The following is a 17203-nucleotide window of genomic DNA, read 5'->3' as shown; positions in this document are numbered from 1 at the left end:
TATCATTCTTTATAACGTCTAAATGTTAAGATTCTTTTGTATGAGTCAAGCATTATCAGGCGTGGATTTTCAGGCTGTATTAGAATCCTGAGGTCATATTTCCCCCTTGATTTCAGCCACTAACGGGGTGGGGAAAACTTTCAGCACCTGCATTGTTGGGTTTTGTTCTCAGCCACTACTAACTTCCTTGAAAAACACTGAACAGTGTGTGTGTGTGTGTGTGTGTGTGTGTGTGTGTGTGTGTGTGTGTGCGCGCGCGCGATCTTATATAGTTTACATGAAATAAAATGCACCCATCGTAATTGCACCATTTGAGTTTTGAGTGTGCACTTCATATAACCATCACTACATTGCAGAACATTTCCAGTACCCCGAAAGGTTCCCTTGTGCCCCATTTCCAGTCAGTGCAGCCCCATCCTGCCTCCAGGGCAACCACTGCTCTGCTTTTTCTTGCTGCCTGTTAGATCTTTCTTTCCTGAGTTTTGTATAAATGGAATCATATGGCATGCACACTTTAGTCTGGCCTCTCTGCCCAGCATAGGACTGAGATACATCCAGGTTGCTGTGTGTGTCAGAAGTTGCTTCATTTTATTACCGAGCTGTATCCCACTGTATGGAAGGATGTATCGCTGTTTGTTTATCCACTCAGCAGCTGATGGACTTTGGGTTGTTTCCAGTTTTTAGCCATTATGAATAAAACTCTTGTGAACATTCATGTACAAGTCTCTGTGTGCTTTTATCTCTCTTGGGTGAATGCCTAGGAGGAGAATTGCTGGTTTGTATGTTAAGTGTATGTTTAACCTTATAAGAAACTGGTAAACCATTTTCCAAAGTGGTTGTCCTGTGTCAGCTTCCCACCAGCAGCCTCAACCTCGGCAGCAGCTGGTGGTCTCTAGTAGGAACATTGGCGATTTTAGTGTGTGTGTAGGGCTGACTTCTGCTTGCCCGCTCTCCCTTTCCATGGTATCTGCTGAGATTCAGTGCCTTCATGTGCTTATTGGTCATCTGCACATCTCCTTTTGGGACACGTCTGCCTGTTATTCATCTTGTGTTCTCTGTCAGATAGATGTATCATCAGTCCTTGTTTTTTTTGCCTTCCACTTAAAGGGGGAAAGATCTGATGTTTTGAACTTGGTACCATCTTGGTGGGGAGGGAAAAGACCTTTTGGCCTTTTTGCATTACCCTTTGAAAAGGAAAAGAGTGTAGTTTTGATGGCATACACCTACACTTACCCCTTTTCACCATCCATGATCTTTTCTTCTAGAAAGATGTTTCCTGGTGTTTCTGTGTGGTACTGGGGATGAGCCCTGTTGTGTCAGTCTGTCACTCTGCAGCCAGTTCTGAGTTCAGTTTTCTTTTCTTTCATTTTATTTATCATTAATTTAAAAAGTGTATGTGTATATATGTTGTTGGTTGTTTTTGCTCTTTTGGGGGCCTGCCTCCCAGCTCCCAAATAAATACACATGGAGGCTTATTCTTAATTATGAATGCCTGGCCTTAGCTTGGCTTGTTTCTTGCCAGCTTTCCTTAACTTAAATTATCCTGGCTACTTTTTGCCTCTGGGCTTTTCCTGTTCTCTTATATCTGTAAATCTTACTCTTACTCTGTGGCTTGCTGTGTAGCTGGGTGGCTGGCCCCTGGAGTCCTCCTCCTTCTCTGGCTACTTCTTTTTTTTCTCCTTCTGTATATTCTCTCTGCCTGCCAGCCCTGCCTATCCTTTCTCCTGCTTTGCTATTGGCCATTCAGTTCTTTATTAGACCATCAGGTGTTTTAGACAGGCACAGTAACACAGCTTCACAGAATTAAACAAATGCAACGTAAACAAAAGTAACTCACTTTAAAATAATATTCCCCAACATTTCCCCTTTTTTGTCTAAACAAAAAATGAAAGGTTTTAACTTTAACATAATAAGACTGTATACAAAAAGAACAGTTACCAATTAAAGATTGCATTCACAATGTAATGAATTCTAGTTCATTTGTGTCTGGCAAATTAAAAGAAAATACTCCATTATCTATTCTATCTTAATGAATCTAAAGTTTTATACCTAATTTACTGTCTATCATAACTAAAGAAAACTGCAACTATAACTGTCTAGTCTTCAACTCCATGAAAGACCCCAGAAAGATAATATTATTTGAGTAAACAAAAAGTGCATTGCAAACAACTTCCAAAACTCTAGCAATGACAGAGACATCTGACTGCCTGGACAGTCACCCAAAGTTCCTTCTGCAACATTGGTGCATCTGTCTTCAGCCTACAGGCCCATAGTATCTGCCAGACTTCTCAGTGAAGCAAGAAATTTGAAGGACTTTCTTGCCTTGTATTGGCAAAGTTCATCAATCACTTTTCTCTGTGTCCTGCAGAATATCTGACAGACTCTTCTGTGAAGCAGGAATTTTGAAGGACTGTCCTACTTTGTTTTGGCAAAGTTCAACAGTTCTTTTTCCTGTATGTCCTGCATGTCCAGTCTGCATAGCACATTGTCAGCAGTCAAAGGCAAAAACAATTTCTTTGCCCAGTGGTAACATTGCCACAATGAAAGCAAACTCCATAAGGAGTTTCTTCAATGCCTATCATCTTCTCTGAAGTAAACTGGTGCTGCCAGGAGCAGATGTGTCTCAATGTCATAAAAATCTTTAAATGAACAAAACATTTTAAATGCCATATTCTATAGGTCTTTGAAGTATTTGAAGACCATCTATCTAAAATATACCTTTTTAACCTAAAAAACATACCTAACACATGTACAAATTTGGTTGTTATAAAGGACTAACTACTAACATATGTTTCTTGATTATCCTATATAATTTATAATAATAGCTTTCAGAAACTAGGACTTTATCTTACATTTTTAAATGAACTGCATAGGTACATACCTTAAACAAGAGTAGAAACATATATATACAATATGTTGTAACAAAAATTACCTTAAATTTATATCAATATACAAAAGTCCTTTAAACAAGAGTAGAAGCATATATACAGTGTAACAAAAATAGCTTTAAATTTGTATCAATATACTATATTCCCCTAAATGATAATAAACATCCATAGCCCACCAAATGACCCAAAACCACCCCCACCCCCTAACTCTCGGGAGTGTGAGTATAATTTTCTCCAAACTGCTTCCTGCAGTATCTTTAGGGTCTCAGAGAGAAAATTTGAGATAATGGCCAAGTCCTGGGAAGACCAACAGTAACTTTTGCTGATAGATATCAGCAAAGTTCAGGAGGTCTCGCCTGATCAAACCCATCCATATTAACCCTGAAGGAATCCACAGCCTCTCATCTCCCATGGGAACAAAACTCCAAAGCATTTTTGATTTCCATTTGACAAATACATTTTTTGACCTTTTAAAAGTTAAGGCATTCCTGAAGTATATAGGCTGATTTATTTCAACAGTCCCTCTTTCAATTCCAGGTCTCTCGGCAGCTGTCCTTTGCTTTTCAACAATCAAAAAATTCAAAATCAGCACAATAACATACAGGATCCAGACTCCCTGTATATTTCTCATCTTATGTGGCTTTTTGTTTTATATTACTTTTACTCTCTCTTTAAAGACTTTATTATTATTTTTAAACTATTCATTTTTTTCTATGACTATACCCTTTTTCTTTTCTTTTTTTTTTAAAGATTTATTTATTTATTATATATACAGAAGAGGGTGCCAGATCTCATTACAGATGGTTGTGAGCCACCATGTGGGTGCTGGGAATTGAACTCAGGACCTCTGGAAGAGTATTCAGTGCTCTTAACCGCTGAGCCATCTCTCCAGCCCCCCTTTTTCTTTTTTTTCTTTTTTTTTTTCTTTTTTTTTTTTTTTTTTGGTTTTTCGAGACAGGGTTTCTCTGTGTAGCTTTGCACCTTTCCTGGGACTCACTTGGTAGCCCAGGCTGGCCTCGAACTCACAGAGATCCGCCTGGCTCTGCCTCCCGAGTGCTGGGATTAAAGGCGTGCGCCACCACCGCCCGGCCCTTTTTCTTTTCTTAAGCCTAGGCACATTGTAAAACACACTATAACCTGTTCAGAGCTTTTCCATCTGGACCTTTTATTGTGTGTCTTCAGCCTTTTTTTTTTAATATAAAGATTTATTTTATTATGTATACAGTGTTCTGCCTACATGTATGCCTGCAGGTCAGAAGAGGGCACCAGATCTCATTACAGATGGCTGTGAGCCACCATATGGTTGCTGGGAATTGAGCTCAGGACCTCTGGAAGAGCAGTCAGTGTTCTTAACCTTTGAGCCATCTCTCCAGCCCATCTTCAGCCTTTTTTGACCCTATGAGCAAACCCTTAAATTGCTAACCTATACCTGGATCCTCCATACCCGGCTCTCAGCTGGCTCCACCTGCTTCTTGGGTCATGAAAACCAAGCATGAAACTCGAGGCTGGTAGGAGATTTGTCTGACCAGGACCTGCATTCAATCTTCCTAGCTATAGGAAGCTCGTACCTGTGTGCTGCCACAAGCATTTTTTACTTAGCTTGCTTTTATTTAGCGATGTTGGCTGAACAGCAGTGCCTCTTAAAGGAGCCCTGTCCTTTTTCTTTTCTTTTTTTCTTTTCTTTTCAGGCTTTCTCAGGCCCTATGGAAATTCAAGAGCCCCAAGTTGGTTAGCCAAAATGTTGTTGTTTGTCTTTGCTCTTTTGGGGGGCCTGCCACCCAATCCCCAAATAAATACACATGGAGGCTTATTCTTAATTATGAATGCCCAGTCTTAGCTTGGCTTGTTTCTTGGCAGCTTTCCTTAAATTATCCTGGCTACCTTTTGCCTCTGGGCTTTTCCTGTTCTCTTAGTTCTGTAAATCTTACCTTTACTTTGTGGCTTGCTATGTAGCTGGGTGGCTGGCCCCTGGAGTCCTCCTCCTTCTCTGGCTACTTCTTTTTTTCTCTCAGATTTCTCCTTCTATATATTCTCTCTGCCTGCCAATCCCACATATTTTTTCTCCTGCTTTGCTATTGGCCATTTAGCTCTTTATTAGACCATCAGGTGTTGTAAACAGGCACAGTAACACAGCTTCACAGAGTTAAACAAATGCAATGTAAACAAAAGTAACACACCTTAAAATAATATTCCCCAACATGTATGTGCATGCCTGTGTGCTCGTGCATACTACAGTACATGTGTGGAAGTCAGAGGACAACTTGTAGTTAGTTGTCCTTCTATCATGTGGCTTCTGGGCATTGAACTCAGGTCATCAGCCTTGGCAGCAAGCATCTTTACCTGCTGAACCATCTCACCAGCCCCTCAAACAATTTTTTTTAGAACTATTGGAGTGTATTTTATATATCACAAAACTCATCCATTTCAGGTGTACAATTCAATGGTTTTTAGTAACTCAGCTGGGGAACAACCATTGTCATTGACCAGCTTTAGAGAGTTCTTATGCTCTTATAGGGCCCTTTGGACCCATTCACTATTAATCCTTGTTCCTACCATTATCCCAGGCAATCACTAGTCTACTTTCCATTACCATAAATTCAGCTCTTCTGGGCATTTTACGTCAATGGAGTTACAGAGTAGGTGATTTCTATGCTTGGCTTCTTTTGCTTAGCTTAATGGTTTTGAGGTTCACCCACATTGCAGTGTTCCTTTTCACTACTGGTTAGTATTCCATTGTATGAATGGTCCTTATTTTGTGCACCAGTTGATGGACAGTTAGGTGATCTCCTGCTCATGTTTTTGGGTTTTTTGCATAGCGTGAGTTGGGCTTGAAGCCTTGTACATGTTTGGCAGGTACTCTACTGCTGAGCTGTGTCTTTGGCTCTGTTTTGGCCAACACGTGTAATGCTGCTGAGAGCATTGGTGTGCAAATCTTATGTGGACACATGCTTAGATGGATGGTGTCTAGCATGGAATAGCTGGATACAAAGTTTCTGATTTCTGGATCTTAGTTATTTTCTTTCTAATCAGTTTTCTGAGGTGTAACATGCATGCAGTAAGAGTCCTGGGTTTTCAGTATCCTATTTGATAAATTATAACTCACTTTATTTGTGCGGCCATCACGCCAATCACAATGTAGGAACTTCCAAAAGAGGTTTGTGTAATATCTATTCTCCTAAAGAGCTTCTTTGTGCCTTTATCGCCATGCCTCGTTCCTGTTAACACCAGTCTATGCCTTGTCACCATAGCTGGGCCTTTTCACAGACTTCATTTATGGTCAGTTACATGCATGTAGTCTCTGTGCTTAGTTTATTACCATAAATGCTTTCAGAGTTGACCCATGCTGGAGTCCAGATTTCATCCCCTCCCCACCCCGCGAGTGTGTGTGTGTGTGTGTGTGTGTGTGTGTGTGTGAGAGAGAGAGAGAGAGAAAGGGGGGGTGGGGGGGGAATTATGTCATGGGGAGCCCCGTGGAGTAGAGATCAAAGAGCAAGTCAGCTCTCTCCTACTGTCTGTGTTCTGAAGACTGAAGACTGAACTTGGGACAGACTTGGTGGCCAGTGTCTTTACCTCCTAGGCCATCTTCACTGACTCCCATTAGGAGAGTTTTAGGGGTTTTGTTTGTTTGTTTGGCAGTCCCACATATCCTTGCTGGAATCTGGTATTCTCTATGTAACAGAACCTCACTGTAGTTTTAATTCTGCATTTCATAGACTGATGATGCCAAGCATATTTTCAGGTTTAAATTGCTTTTACTTATTTTTGTGTGTATGAGTGTTTTGCTCAAAGCGACCTTGTTGAGTTGTTAGACCGTGTCTATATCTAGTCCCCCTGTTTGCATCTCTTGTCTCCCAGCCTGTGACTCACCTTTTCATTTTTGTGATGGTACCTTTCGTTGACATCCATTTTTTTTTAGTTGTTTTGGTTTTTTATGGTGTAACAAGTCTTTCTCTGTCCCACCAGCCAGCTCCCAAATAATGACACGGAGACTTATTATTATGAAAGCTAGGCCTTAGCTTAGGCTTGCCCCATTAATTAGTTCTTATAACTTAAATTAGCCATTTATATTAATCTATATTTTGCTTCATGGCTTTCTACCTTTCTTTCATTCTGCGTGTCCAGCTCCCTCCATGTCTCTTTGGTGTCTCCCCTGTGCCTTGATTTCCTCCTCTTCTTCCTGTCCCCGGAAATCCCACCTATACCTCCTGCCTAGCTATTGGCCGTTCAGCTTTTTATTACATTATGGCCCATACTTTTTATGTCTTTGCCTGTCTCAAGCCTTGACTTCTGTGTTTTCTGTTTCTATGTGGAATCCATGTAGTTTTTGTTCTTTGCTCATGTGTGGCCCCTGTAACGTTAACTTGTGATACAGTGTGAACTCCTGACTTTTTCTTGTGGATTGTCCCTTGTCCCAGCACCATTGTCTCACGGTTGTCCTTTCTCCCACAGGGTGACCTTGGTTTCTTGGTTAAAAATCAGTTAGTCATCAACGCGATCTATTTCTGAACTCTTCTGGATTCTTTTTAATTAGGCTGGTGTGTGTGTGTGTGTGTGTGTGTGTGTGTGTGTGTGTGTGTGTGTGTGTGTAGGGGGGGGGGTGTCTCATCCTGTAGTCTAGACTGGCTTCAAACTCAAGCCAGGCTTCAGCTTTTCAAAGATTAAAACTACAGGCATGAGCCACCACAGCTTGCTTTGCTTTGCTTTGCTTTGCTTTGCTTTGCTTTGCTTTGCTTTGCTCTTTTCTTTCTTTTCTTTTCTTTTCTTTTCTTTTCTCTTCTCTTCTCTTCTCTTCTCTTCTCTTCTCTTCTTTTCTTTTCTTTTCTTTTCTTTGTTTAAGGTATCAGTGCTAGGCATATGCTCTGCCCTGAGCTGTCCCTCCAGCCCTGGTTCTGCTTGTCCAGACCACATCCCCGTGTTGCCTGAGTTGGTCTTCAGCTCCTGGGCTCAGCCTCTGAGCATCTGATTTCACTGCACCTGATTTCAGAGCTTGGCGGTCTTCAGCTGTGATGAGGGGATGTGGACATACTGCTCACCATCATTCCTGCCTACAGATGACATGGCCAGTAGCATCACAGCCCCATGAAAAATGGAAAAGATCATGTCTCACTGGAAGTGCATATGAAGCCAGGCCTGGGATCTGTTGGCTGTGACTGGTGCTTGGTGACTTAGTCTCAAGTTCTTTGCCTTCAGATGTGACATAACATGCCCAGTATATAATAAGCTGCCAGAAATCAACATCGTGTAGAAGAGCTAAAATTGAACTGTCAGAGCTGTGATATCTTGCTTTAGATGCTGGCCTCTAGGTTCAGTTCTCCCTCTGTCCACATTGGCCATCTACAGCCAGGTGCTTCTGTGTGCCTTGTGCTGTAGCCAGCCTGGCTTCGCTTGGTCTGCAGAACCTTCAATTGCTGTCTATGCAAAAGACCCAGCGACTCCACACCATGGCAGGTGCTGGTTTGTGGACTGGCTTTTGTCCAGGATCCTGCTGAGTGAGCCTGTCTTGTCATTTAATTTTCAGGGTGGCTTCTGAGTGGAGCTGGCAGGCAGCTTTGAGGAGCTTGGCCCACCACTGTAGAGTCACAGTTCCAGCCCTGATGAGCAAGGAGGGAAGTCCACCTGTCTAGCTGATGTCTGCCACTGCCCTGCCCAGTGCTTGGGCCACCAGCCTCCCAAGGGCAGTCACTGGAGTATATTGTCTCAGCAGAATGATCACATGCCGAGTTCCAGGGCTGTTGCTGATGAGCCTATGAGACCATACTCCTCAGCTCAGATTGGCTGTGTCCTACCTGCAGTCCTCTGTGTCTTCCAGCCTGCTTTTGTCCCTTCCGTGTGCTAAGAGATGCTCCTGTGTTTAGGATGGTCCCTGCTGTCCTATGTCCTTTACAGAGCCCCCAGGGCTGTGGTGATGGTGGTGCTCTCCCTTCCACCATTTGGGTGATGGAGCCTTCGGGGAAGAGCCATCAATGGTCAGGGTCTGAGAGAAGCAGGATGCTCTTGATCTTGCTCTCTCTAGCCTTCTCACTCTCACTTTTGTCATATAGCCCAGGCTACCTTCCAACTTGTGATCCCCCTGCCTCAGCCTCCTAAATACTGGGATTATAGGTATGACCATGCTACCTGGTAGTTGTGCAGCTTTTTTAAAAAAGATTTATTTATATTACTTTTTATTATGTGTTGTGGTGTGTGTGTGTGTGTGTGTGTGTGTGTGTGTGTGTGTGTGTGTGTGTATTAGTGCAGTGCCCTTGGAAGCCAGAGGCATCAGATCCCCTGGAACTGGAGTTAACAGACAGTTGTAAGCTGCTGTGTGGATGCTGGGAACAAAACTCATATCCTCATAACCACTAAGCCATGTCTCCAGCCCCAGTTGCATAGCTTACTCAGGTCAAGAAGCTGGCTCAGTGGGTACAGACAGGCTCTTGCCACTAAACCTGATGACCTGAGTTTGATCCCTGGGACCCATGTAGTGAAGGAGAGAACAGACTCAGGAAAGTTGTTCTCTGACCTCCACACATGTGTGCATTCATGCCCTTATTCACATATAAGTAGGTAAATAAATGCAGTAATTTTTCAAAAAGCTTTTTCCATCTTCCTTCCCACCAGGAGCCATCAAGTTGCTGGCTTTGTATTCTGCCCTCGGCCACTGGGGCGTGCAGTGATAGGAGCGTCTGCTGGACTCAGAGTGGGCAGGAGACAGATGCTGAGGGCTGGAGGTGGGAGTCAGTGTGCACTGCTTCGGTGGAGTCTCTTACCCTTGAAGCCATGCTATGCAAAAGAGGCTTTTGCATCTGAGTTTTTCCCTCTTCATTTTGTCACAGACAGAATTGTATCACACATCTCTAAAACGAGTAAAATGGCATTTCAGCTTCTAGTCTTTATAGACTCTCTGAACTTTAGGAAAGATCATTCTGGTCCCTTTTCATTAATAATGAAAACCAGGGGGCAATAAAATGTTCTTAACACGAGCCTGGCAGGAACGCCACAGCAGTGAGGGTGAAGGGTGAGCTGGCAGGGAACTACAGGTGTTTCTCGGGCCTGGGGAGGGCAGAGCTCCTGCATGGTGGACAGCTGTGTGGGGTCTGAGCTCCCAGATCGCAAGCTCTGGAGGCTGCTTGGCCTCAGGGTCTCGATGTCAGCAGAAAGAGGTTGCGCTTGTCCAAGCGTGGGAGGTGTGCCTGTGGAAAAGCAGCTGACTCAGCAGACTTGAGGTCTGCTCGACTTGCCAGCCTAGTACAGTTGCCTTCTTGTAGGATACTCAGTGGCCAGTGGCAGTTTGAGAGTTAATGGTGAATGTGGTTTGCTGATTGCAGCACCATGGGGCGGTGTTCTCTGGGGATTTGGGTTGCATGGACAGATGTCCCTCTGGAACAAGGGACCCTCTCAAAGAGTGGCAAGGTCACTCTTTCAACACATTTTTCTCCTAAAAATGGACTTCTCCCTCACTAGAGGTTGGATTTTACATCTGGCATGAAGAGCCAAGCTAACTAGAAGAGAAAGAAGGAGCAATGGAAAGACTCATGCAGGACTCAGAGACTGCATTCCAGGGGCCAACTGACAGGGCTGGTAGAGCCTCCTGTGGACTAGAGGGAACTCGAAGCACACAGGGGTGTCCACGACAGGCAGCACAGCCCTCGCCTTCATGAGATGTGAACACCTCACTAGACATCACAGCATAGTCCAGACAGAGAGTGGGGACATCCTTGTTAACCCTAACACAAACCCCAGAGCACACTGACAAATGTCTATACACACACACACACACACACACACACACACACACACACACACAAATTTGCATGCCACTCAAGACCATAAGCAGAAACAAAAGGAAAGAAATGAAGTATTTATGATTCTTGTCACAAAGGACTAGTATCCACACTACGTAACAAAGTCTCTCAACAGTGAGGAGGGGAAGAAATGAAGTAGGAAGATGGAAAGCATACACTGTGCCAAAAGGAAATGCACACAAAATAAGATGGGTGCCCATCAGAAGCAGAGCGAAGCACCATCCTCTGCTGCTGCCAGACTGGCAGAATCTACATCTGATGGATGCTCCGGAACAGGCGCTGAATACGTGGCTGGTGGATGGATTTGCAGAGCCCTGTGGAGGGAGTCACAACCACACATTCCTTCTGACCTGTGTCCCTGTGAAGTCTCAGGTTTTCTGATGGCCTGTGTGGTAGCTGACACAGGTCTACAGTTGTGTGTGGTGCAGTTACAGATCAGAGAGGGATCTGTGTGTCAGCAGGGAGGTTCCATGGGGTACTAGACTGCTATGGGAAAGACGCTGAGAAATGGGAGGAAAGAGGAGACTCAGACATGCACCTCGTGATTTACATATGTATAAACATTCTCTGCAAGAGTAACCTACAGCTATGGACAGTGGCTGTTGGTGACAGAGAATGCCTCTTTACAGTACACTGACTTCTGCTGCTTGATTCTTAAACTGTGAGTCTTGTCAGAATCTGTAAAACAGAAATGGGAGTTGAAGGCTAGAAGCCATTATGTTAATTGCAGTTTTATGGCCAAGATGAGCTGGGCCATGTTGGGGAATCCCATGTAGACTCCATGAGTTCAGGGGGCTATGGTAGTAAAGGAGACAGTCTTTCAATCCCCTATTGCCTCTTGAGAGCACTGTTTAATAGTCCAGATAGGAGGGGTGTGGCCCTCACCTTCTTTGAGGTCTTGGGGTACTTGGCTTTCCTGGCTGGGTCACATGCCCAGAGCCCATCACTAAGTCTGCATGAGGCCCTGCTCCTCTCCTTTGGTCCTAAGACAGCAGATGGTGGAGGGTATCTCAGTGAGCTTGCAGGCATGGGCGGAGAGGGGAGGTAGAGGCAGGAGAGCTCTCTGAAGCACCAAAGCTGGTCACAGCCCTCCTCTGAGGAGACCACAGTGCTCCTGACCCTCCTTGCTCCCACAATCACCTTTGGAGGAAGGCAGCTTTCCTCTCAGCCTGTTGGGCACAGTACCTTGATTCATCCATGACTGCCAGTGTGCCCACTGTGGTCTCTGTCCTTCCTCTTGACAGAGCCCCTGAGAGGAGGACCACTGACCTCTGTTCCAGAGGCCTGGAGAAGGCAGGCCAGGTTACATACCCAGGCCCCTCGTGAACCCTTCTTGGGATGGTAGAGAACCCACCTCTTATGCAAGTAGATTCTTACCTGGAACTGTGGGGACTTCGCCCCAGAGGACACATCCCAAGACCCCAGTGGAAGCCTGAGACTGGATAGAGTTTACCTTACAGATTAGGCATCGTAAGAGGAGCAATAATAGAGTGTAACTATTGGCAGTATGCTATGATACAAGGCATGCACCCCATCCCGCTGTGTCATTGATCTTGATAGCCCAGCATTGGTTTGTTTTTGTTTTTGTTTTTGTTTTTTCTTATTGAGAACTTTCACTTTTTTTCTCTTAAGGGAAATGCTTAGGCTTTTCTTAGGCAGGTTCAAATTACCAGCATCTCTGCCCTTATGCTGTGAGGCTGTTGTTAAGTAAGGCTCACTGAGACTCTGCTGAGATACTGAGACAGTCAGTCTGAGAGTCAAGATGGTAATCAGTGTGTGATAGGCAAGTAGCATATACAGTGTGGATACACTGGACAGAACTAAGTGGAGTCCTGGGGAGGTCAGAGCAGGATGGCTCAGATTCCATCATGCTACTTAGAATAGTGTACAGTTTAAAGCCTGTGGGTCATTTCTTTCCGGAATTTTCCATTTACTGTTTTCAGATCACAGTTGCAGAAAGGAAGAACATAATAAAGGTTGAGCTGGTCGGTGAACTTGGTCAGGAGCCTGCCCTGAGGTGAGGACTGGATGCTCAGTCCACTTCCTCAACAAAATGGCAAATTTGCCTTCTCAAACTTCCTTGACCTTTAATCTAGACTGGCTGTTTTCACCTCCATGGCCTTGCAAAAGTGTCTCCCGCTTCTAGCTGGCCCCAGAGCTAGCCCGGTGTTCTCCTAAAATACAGAGTTCTGATTGTGGCACTTCCTCTTCCAAATCCTTCACTGCCACCCCACTGCTGTGGGCTAGTGCTGTGGGGGGCTGACCTGTCTTCCTCACCCCACCCACTCTGGCCTCCAGGACACAGGCCTTGGTCCTGCCCCTTAGCACCTCAGAAGGTACCTTGCTTAGTCTTTTGCAGACTTGGGTCTTCAGAGCCTGAGGAGTGAGCAGAGCAGAGAGGCCCAGGTCACTGGTGGGCCCTGGTTTATCCCTCTGTGTGGTGTGCACACACTAGCCCCTAGAATGATCCTTTGTTCTCTGACCTTATAGGCCAGGCCAAAGGTCCTCACATCACTTCTGCCTTCTGACCCCCAAGGCTGGACACAGCTCACAGCTGGATACCTCTACCCAGCATCTCATGGTCATGTCACTCCCATCTCAAGTGATGCAGATGGTTCTGGGAGCCTGGGAAGAAGAGAAGGCAGAGCCGATCAGCCTTTCTGAGGGTCACATGCTACTTTCTACAGCTGTGTGTCTCAACTTGTCTGCCAACTGAGACATTCCCACTCCTAGGGAGGGATCCTGGAGACTTGGCCTAGCTTTCTTTCTTTTTCTTTTTTTTTTCCCTACCACTAGGCCCCGGAGGTTCCCGATGGCGAGATTACGGTGCCTTGGCCATCATCATGGCGGGAATTGCATTTGGCTTTCACCAGCTCTACAAGGTAAGTTGCCTCCCAGGGGCTGCAGAGTGTTGTGGCATTCAGCTACCTCTCCTGGCCCCGGCTTACTTAGAGAGGCACTGTACTCAGTGGATGCTCAGCCCTAGAGCACGTGACTGTGGTGGAAGTTGGCAGCAGAGCAGGAGAAACATGAAGAAGGCACATAGGCACTGCTGCTGCAGCTTTCTGCCCTGGACCGCCCCACCCCACCCCACCTGCAGCATGACCTAAAAGGCCAAGTCAGGTGTTTAGAGCAGTGCCTAGTACCAGTGAGAAGTATGTAAATTTGAGAGACAGAACAGCCTAGTGGTTAAGAGCTTGGACTCACTGGGTGGCAGTGACACACGCCTTTAATCCCAGAGCCAGGTGGATCTCTGTGAGTTCGAGGCCATTCTGGTCTACAGAGTGAGTTCCAGGACAGGCTCCAGAGCTACATGAGGAACCCTGTCTCAAAAAGAAAAAAGAAAAAGAGCTTGGACTCTGGAGCATACCTGTATGTGTTGAACCTGACTCTGTCCCAGAGTCCAGGTCTATCTGTAAGACTGGGCTAGAACAGACGGTCTGACTTTGCAGTGGTGTGAAAGTGTGCCTACCCATGTCGATATTCTCACTTTGGGTACAATCCTCAGTGAAAGAGCCAAGATAGGGACACTGAGAGAGGCTTCAGTTTTGGCAGTTTTGCCCAGCTGCTCCAGCAAGTGTTCTGAGCACACTGAAGGTGGACAGGAGCACTGTGTTGCTCAGTAGGTCAGGTGTATCCACGAATCTTCTGGGAGTGATGGCTCACAGCATCTGTGGATGTCTCGGGGTTGCAGTGAAGGCAGGAGTCCATCCTTAGGACAGTGCTGGAGTGCTGCTGGCTCCTTGCCCACTGGCTCTCGGGAAGCCCCTTAGATGCCCTTGTTCTACCCTGGTATTTACAACTAGCTCAGGGAGCCCACTTCTGTTTTCTGTGGATTGTGGTAGCATCTGTATAAACGTGGGATTTTCCCTGGGCTTGTGAGTCAGCCCTCACAAGCAGAGGCGATGCTCATAGCAGAGCTGAAGGTACTGAACAAACATTTTCTCTCATGATAGCAGTGGAAAGGCCCAGCCTTGATCTGGAGAAAATAGTCTACAAGATGCACAGCCAGGATGGCCCCAAGCCAGGCCTGCTTACCCCCCGGAGAGAAGCCGTGTTCTCTTCTGAGGTCTCCCACTAACCCAGCCTGGTCTGGTGACTTTGTTTTAAGGACCCTACTGAGTCCCTGGGCTTGCAGTGTGACTTTCAGCACACAAAGTGTGTTTAAACCGTGCATTCTTGGAGTCGAAGTTTCTGACCTCATACAAAGCTAGTGACAGACTTGTGGTGGAATATAACTTTTCAGTGCAGTGTCTGTTGCCAGAATAAGAAATGCCTGTGCAGAAATTCAGAAGCCAAGTGTTGGGGCAGGCTGGGGACTTCCCCCTCTCAGCTGGGTGGTGCCTTGGATGGAGCAGGCTCTCTCAGGTCGCTGGCTGCAGCCAGGCACCAACACAGAGTTCGCAAGTACCAAGATCCTGTGAACAGCATGTGATTGTCCCATCGCCTGCCCCCCACCCTCCAAGAGAACTGGAGGTGTGGCACTTGGTTCAGATGTGACACAGAGATTGTCATCTGTTTCCATGGAGCTCTGGCCACCAGCCTGCTTTAAAAAGAAAGGAAACATTGAAATGTTGGTCACAATGGTGACACAAAAATGTCTTCCACATCTGCTGGTAGTATTCTTTAAGTTTTAAAAAAATGGGGGGCTGTCTTGCTTTGTACAGGCACAGAGATTTAGCCAGAGCAGCGGCAGCACCCCCCACTCATGGGCTCTGGCCTCAGGAATGGGGGGTCGTTGGTTATGCAGCTGAGAATTTCTTGACTTTTATACTTAGAAAACGTCAGGCTGCAGTTGATGAGTTCCGCTCAGTTGTGGGTAATAACTCACACTGTGGCTGCAAAGCACTTTGCAAAATAGAAACGGCTTCTGTGCATATGCTAAATGACGAGCTTCACTCTGAGTCTCTCTTGAAATGAGTTCTCCCACAAACCCCTGTGAGACCTGCTTTTCTTCCCTAGTATAGAACCCATAATGGAGAACGGTCCCTCTTTTTTTCCTGTCTGGAACCCAAATAGACTGAAAACCTAAGATCTCTCTGGGTAGCGCCTGCCAGGCTCATGTGCTCGGCTGAAGCACTGCCCTGCAGGTTGGTGGACCTTAGACTGGGGAGTGAGAAGGTCTCCAGGTCCCAGAGTGCTTGGTAGTAAAGCACAGGCTCTCTGTTCTCCCAACACCTGCTACCTCCAGCCCCTGTGCATCCCTGTTCCAAGCCCTACAGATCCCCAGCTGTGCCCCTGGGGAGGCTGGTCCTTGGTGCTCTTGTCTGGTGGCCCTGCAGTCAGCAGCCTTGGCTTTCTGGGTCCCTGGGGCTGTTTCTCCTCTGCCCTGTTTTCAGTTCTGGGAGGATCTAGGCTGTTTGGCTTTCTTCACAAGAAAGCCCCTTCTGATGTTTAGAAGAGTCCAAGGTGCCCTCTTTAGTAGGCTTCCGACGTGCGTGCCTTTATCCCCACCACGGAAGATCAGCGATCCCAGAAGTCTGTTGGTTTTCCTCTCGTTTCTCCGGTCTTGTTGTGTTTATGCAGATCTAATACTGCTTCTGGGTGGGTGAGGCAGTTTGCCTCATTCACAGAGTTCAAGTGTTAGATTCAGAAAGTGGGACTTCCTCCCCAGAAGCCACTATGGGGGCCAGTGTCTGGCATATCCTCTGCAGACTCTCTTTAGAACTTTTCAAGTAGAATTGAAAAGCGTCGTAGAAATATATATCTTAAGAAAAGTGAGTGAAAGGGGCGAAGTCTCCCTCACAGAGAGACCTTCCCAAGCTTGGGGACAATTCAGAGACCTGGCCTGGTCCGTGCTAGCCACCCCCTAACTCCTCCTCACCTTCTCTTGGTCTTTGTCCTTTTTCCTGTAGAAGTTCTTACAAGGCCATAACTGCAGCCTGGTAACTTTTTCAAGCACCCCTTTTCTAGTGTGGAGTGTGTTGGGACTGGAGTGACCTGCAGAAGATCAGGGCAAGTTGGGCGGTGGGATTTGAGAGACCGCAGTGGCCACCTCCTCACCTGGCCCCTTCTTGCAGAAGTACCTGCTGCCCCTCATCCTAGGAGGCCAAGAGGACAGGAAGCAGCTGGAGAGGATGGCGGCGAGTCTCTCCGAACTGAGTGGCAGCGTGGCCCAGACAGGTAAAGATTAATGACTCCATCAAGTCACCCCTCCAAGCCCCTCACGCAGCCCCTTTCGGCCCCTCCCTCTCCCTCCGTCTCCACTCTGTGGTGACTTCATTTATCTGCTCTGAGAATCTGTTCACATTTGCAAATGAAGCCGCCGTCATCTCGGTTTAATTTGAAATTGCTTGTTTACTGTCGGCGCGGCCTCAATTAATTATGTTTTTACGGAAAGGCTCCCAACCTCAGAATATTAATAAGGGGAATAAAATGACAGCCTTTCTAAGGGCTGTAAAGTTCATTTTTAATTTCTGCGTCTATGAGGTTTTCAGGGGGGTTTTCAGTGATTTTCCCCCTTCCCTCGAAGAATCCAATGCAGGGTCAAGAGAGTCTGTAATTACTGTGGCTCTCGGGACCCCTGCCACC

The 17203-nt window shown here is 46.1% G+C and overlaps 1 protein-coding gene across 1 annotated transcript in view; it reads left to right on the top strand.

Moving 5' to 3' along the window:
* The window catches only part of Pex14 (peroxisomal biogenesis factor 14), a 148848-nt gene that overhangs the window by 124942 nt on the left and 6703 nt on the right, over positions 1-17203 (top strand). Inside the window, exons 5-6 of the mRNA XM_059255387.1 lie at positions 13469-13554; positions 16693-16795. Of these exons, the coding sequence (XP_059111370.1) occupies positions 13469-13554; positions 16693-16795 (189 nt within the window). The remainder of the gene's footprint in view (positions 1-13468; positions 13555-16692; positions 16796-17203) is intronic.

The sequence above is a fragment of the Peromyscus eremicus genome, chromosome 2, assembly GCF_949786415.1.
Source record: "Peromyscus eremicus chromosome 2, PerEre_H2_v1, whole genome shotgun sequence".
In the NCBI taxonomy this organism is placed as follows: Eukaryota; Metazoa; Chordata; class Mammalia; order Rodentia; family Cricetidae; genus Peromyscus; species Peromyscus eremicus.
The sequence above is the reverse complement of the archived record's forward strand: the minus strand, read 5'-3'. Positions and strand labels throughout refer to the sequence as shown.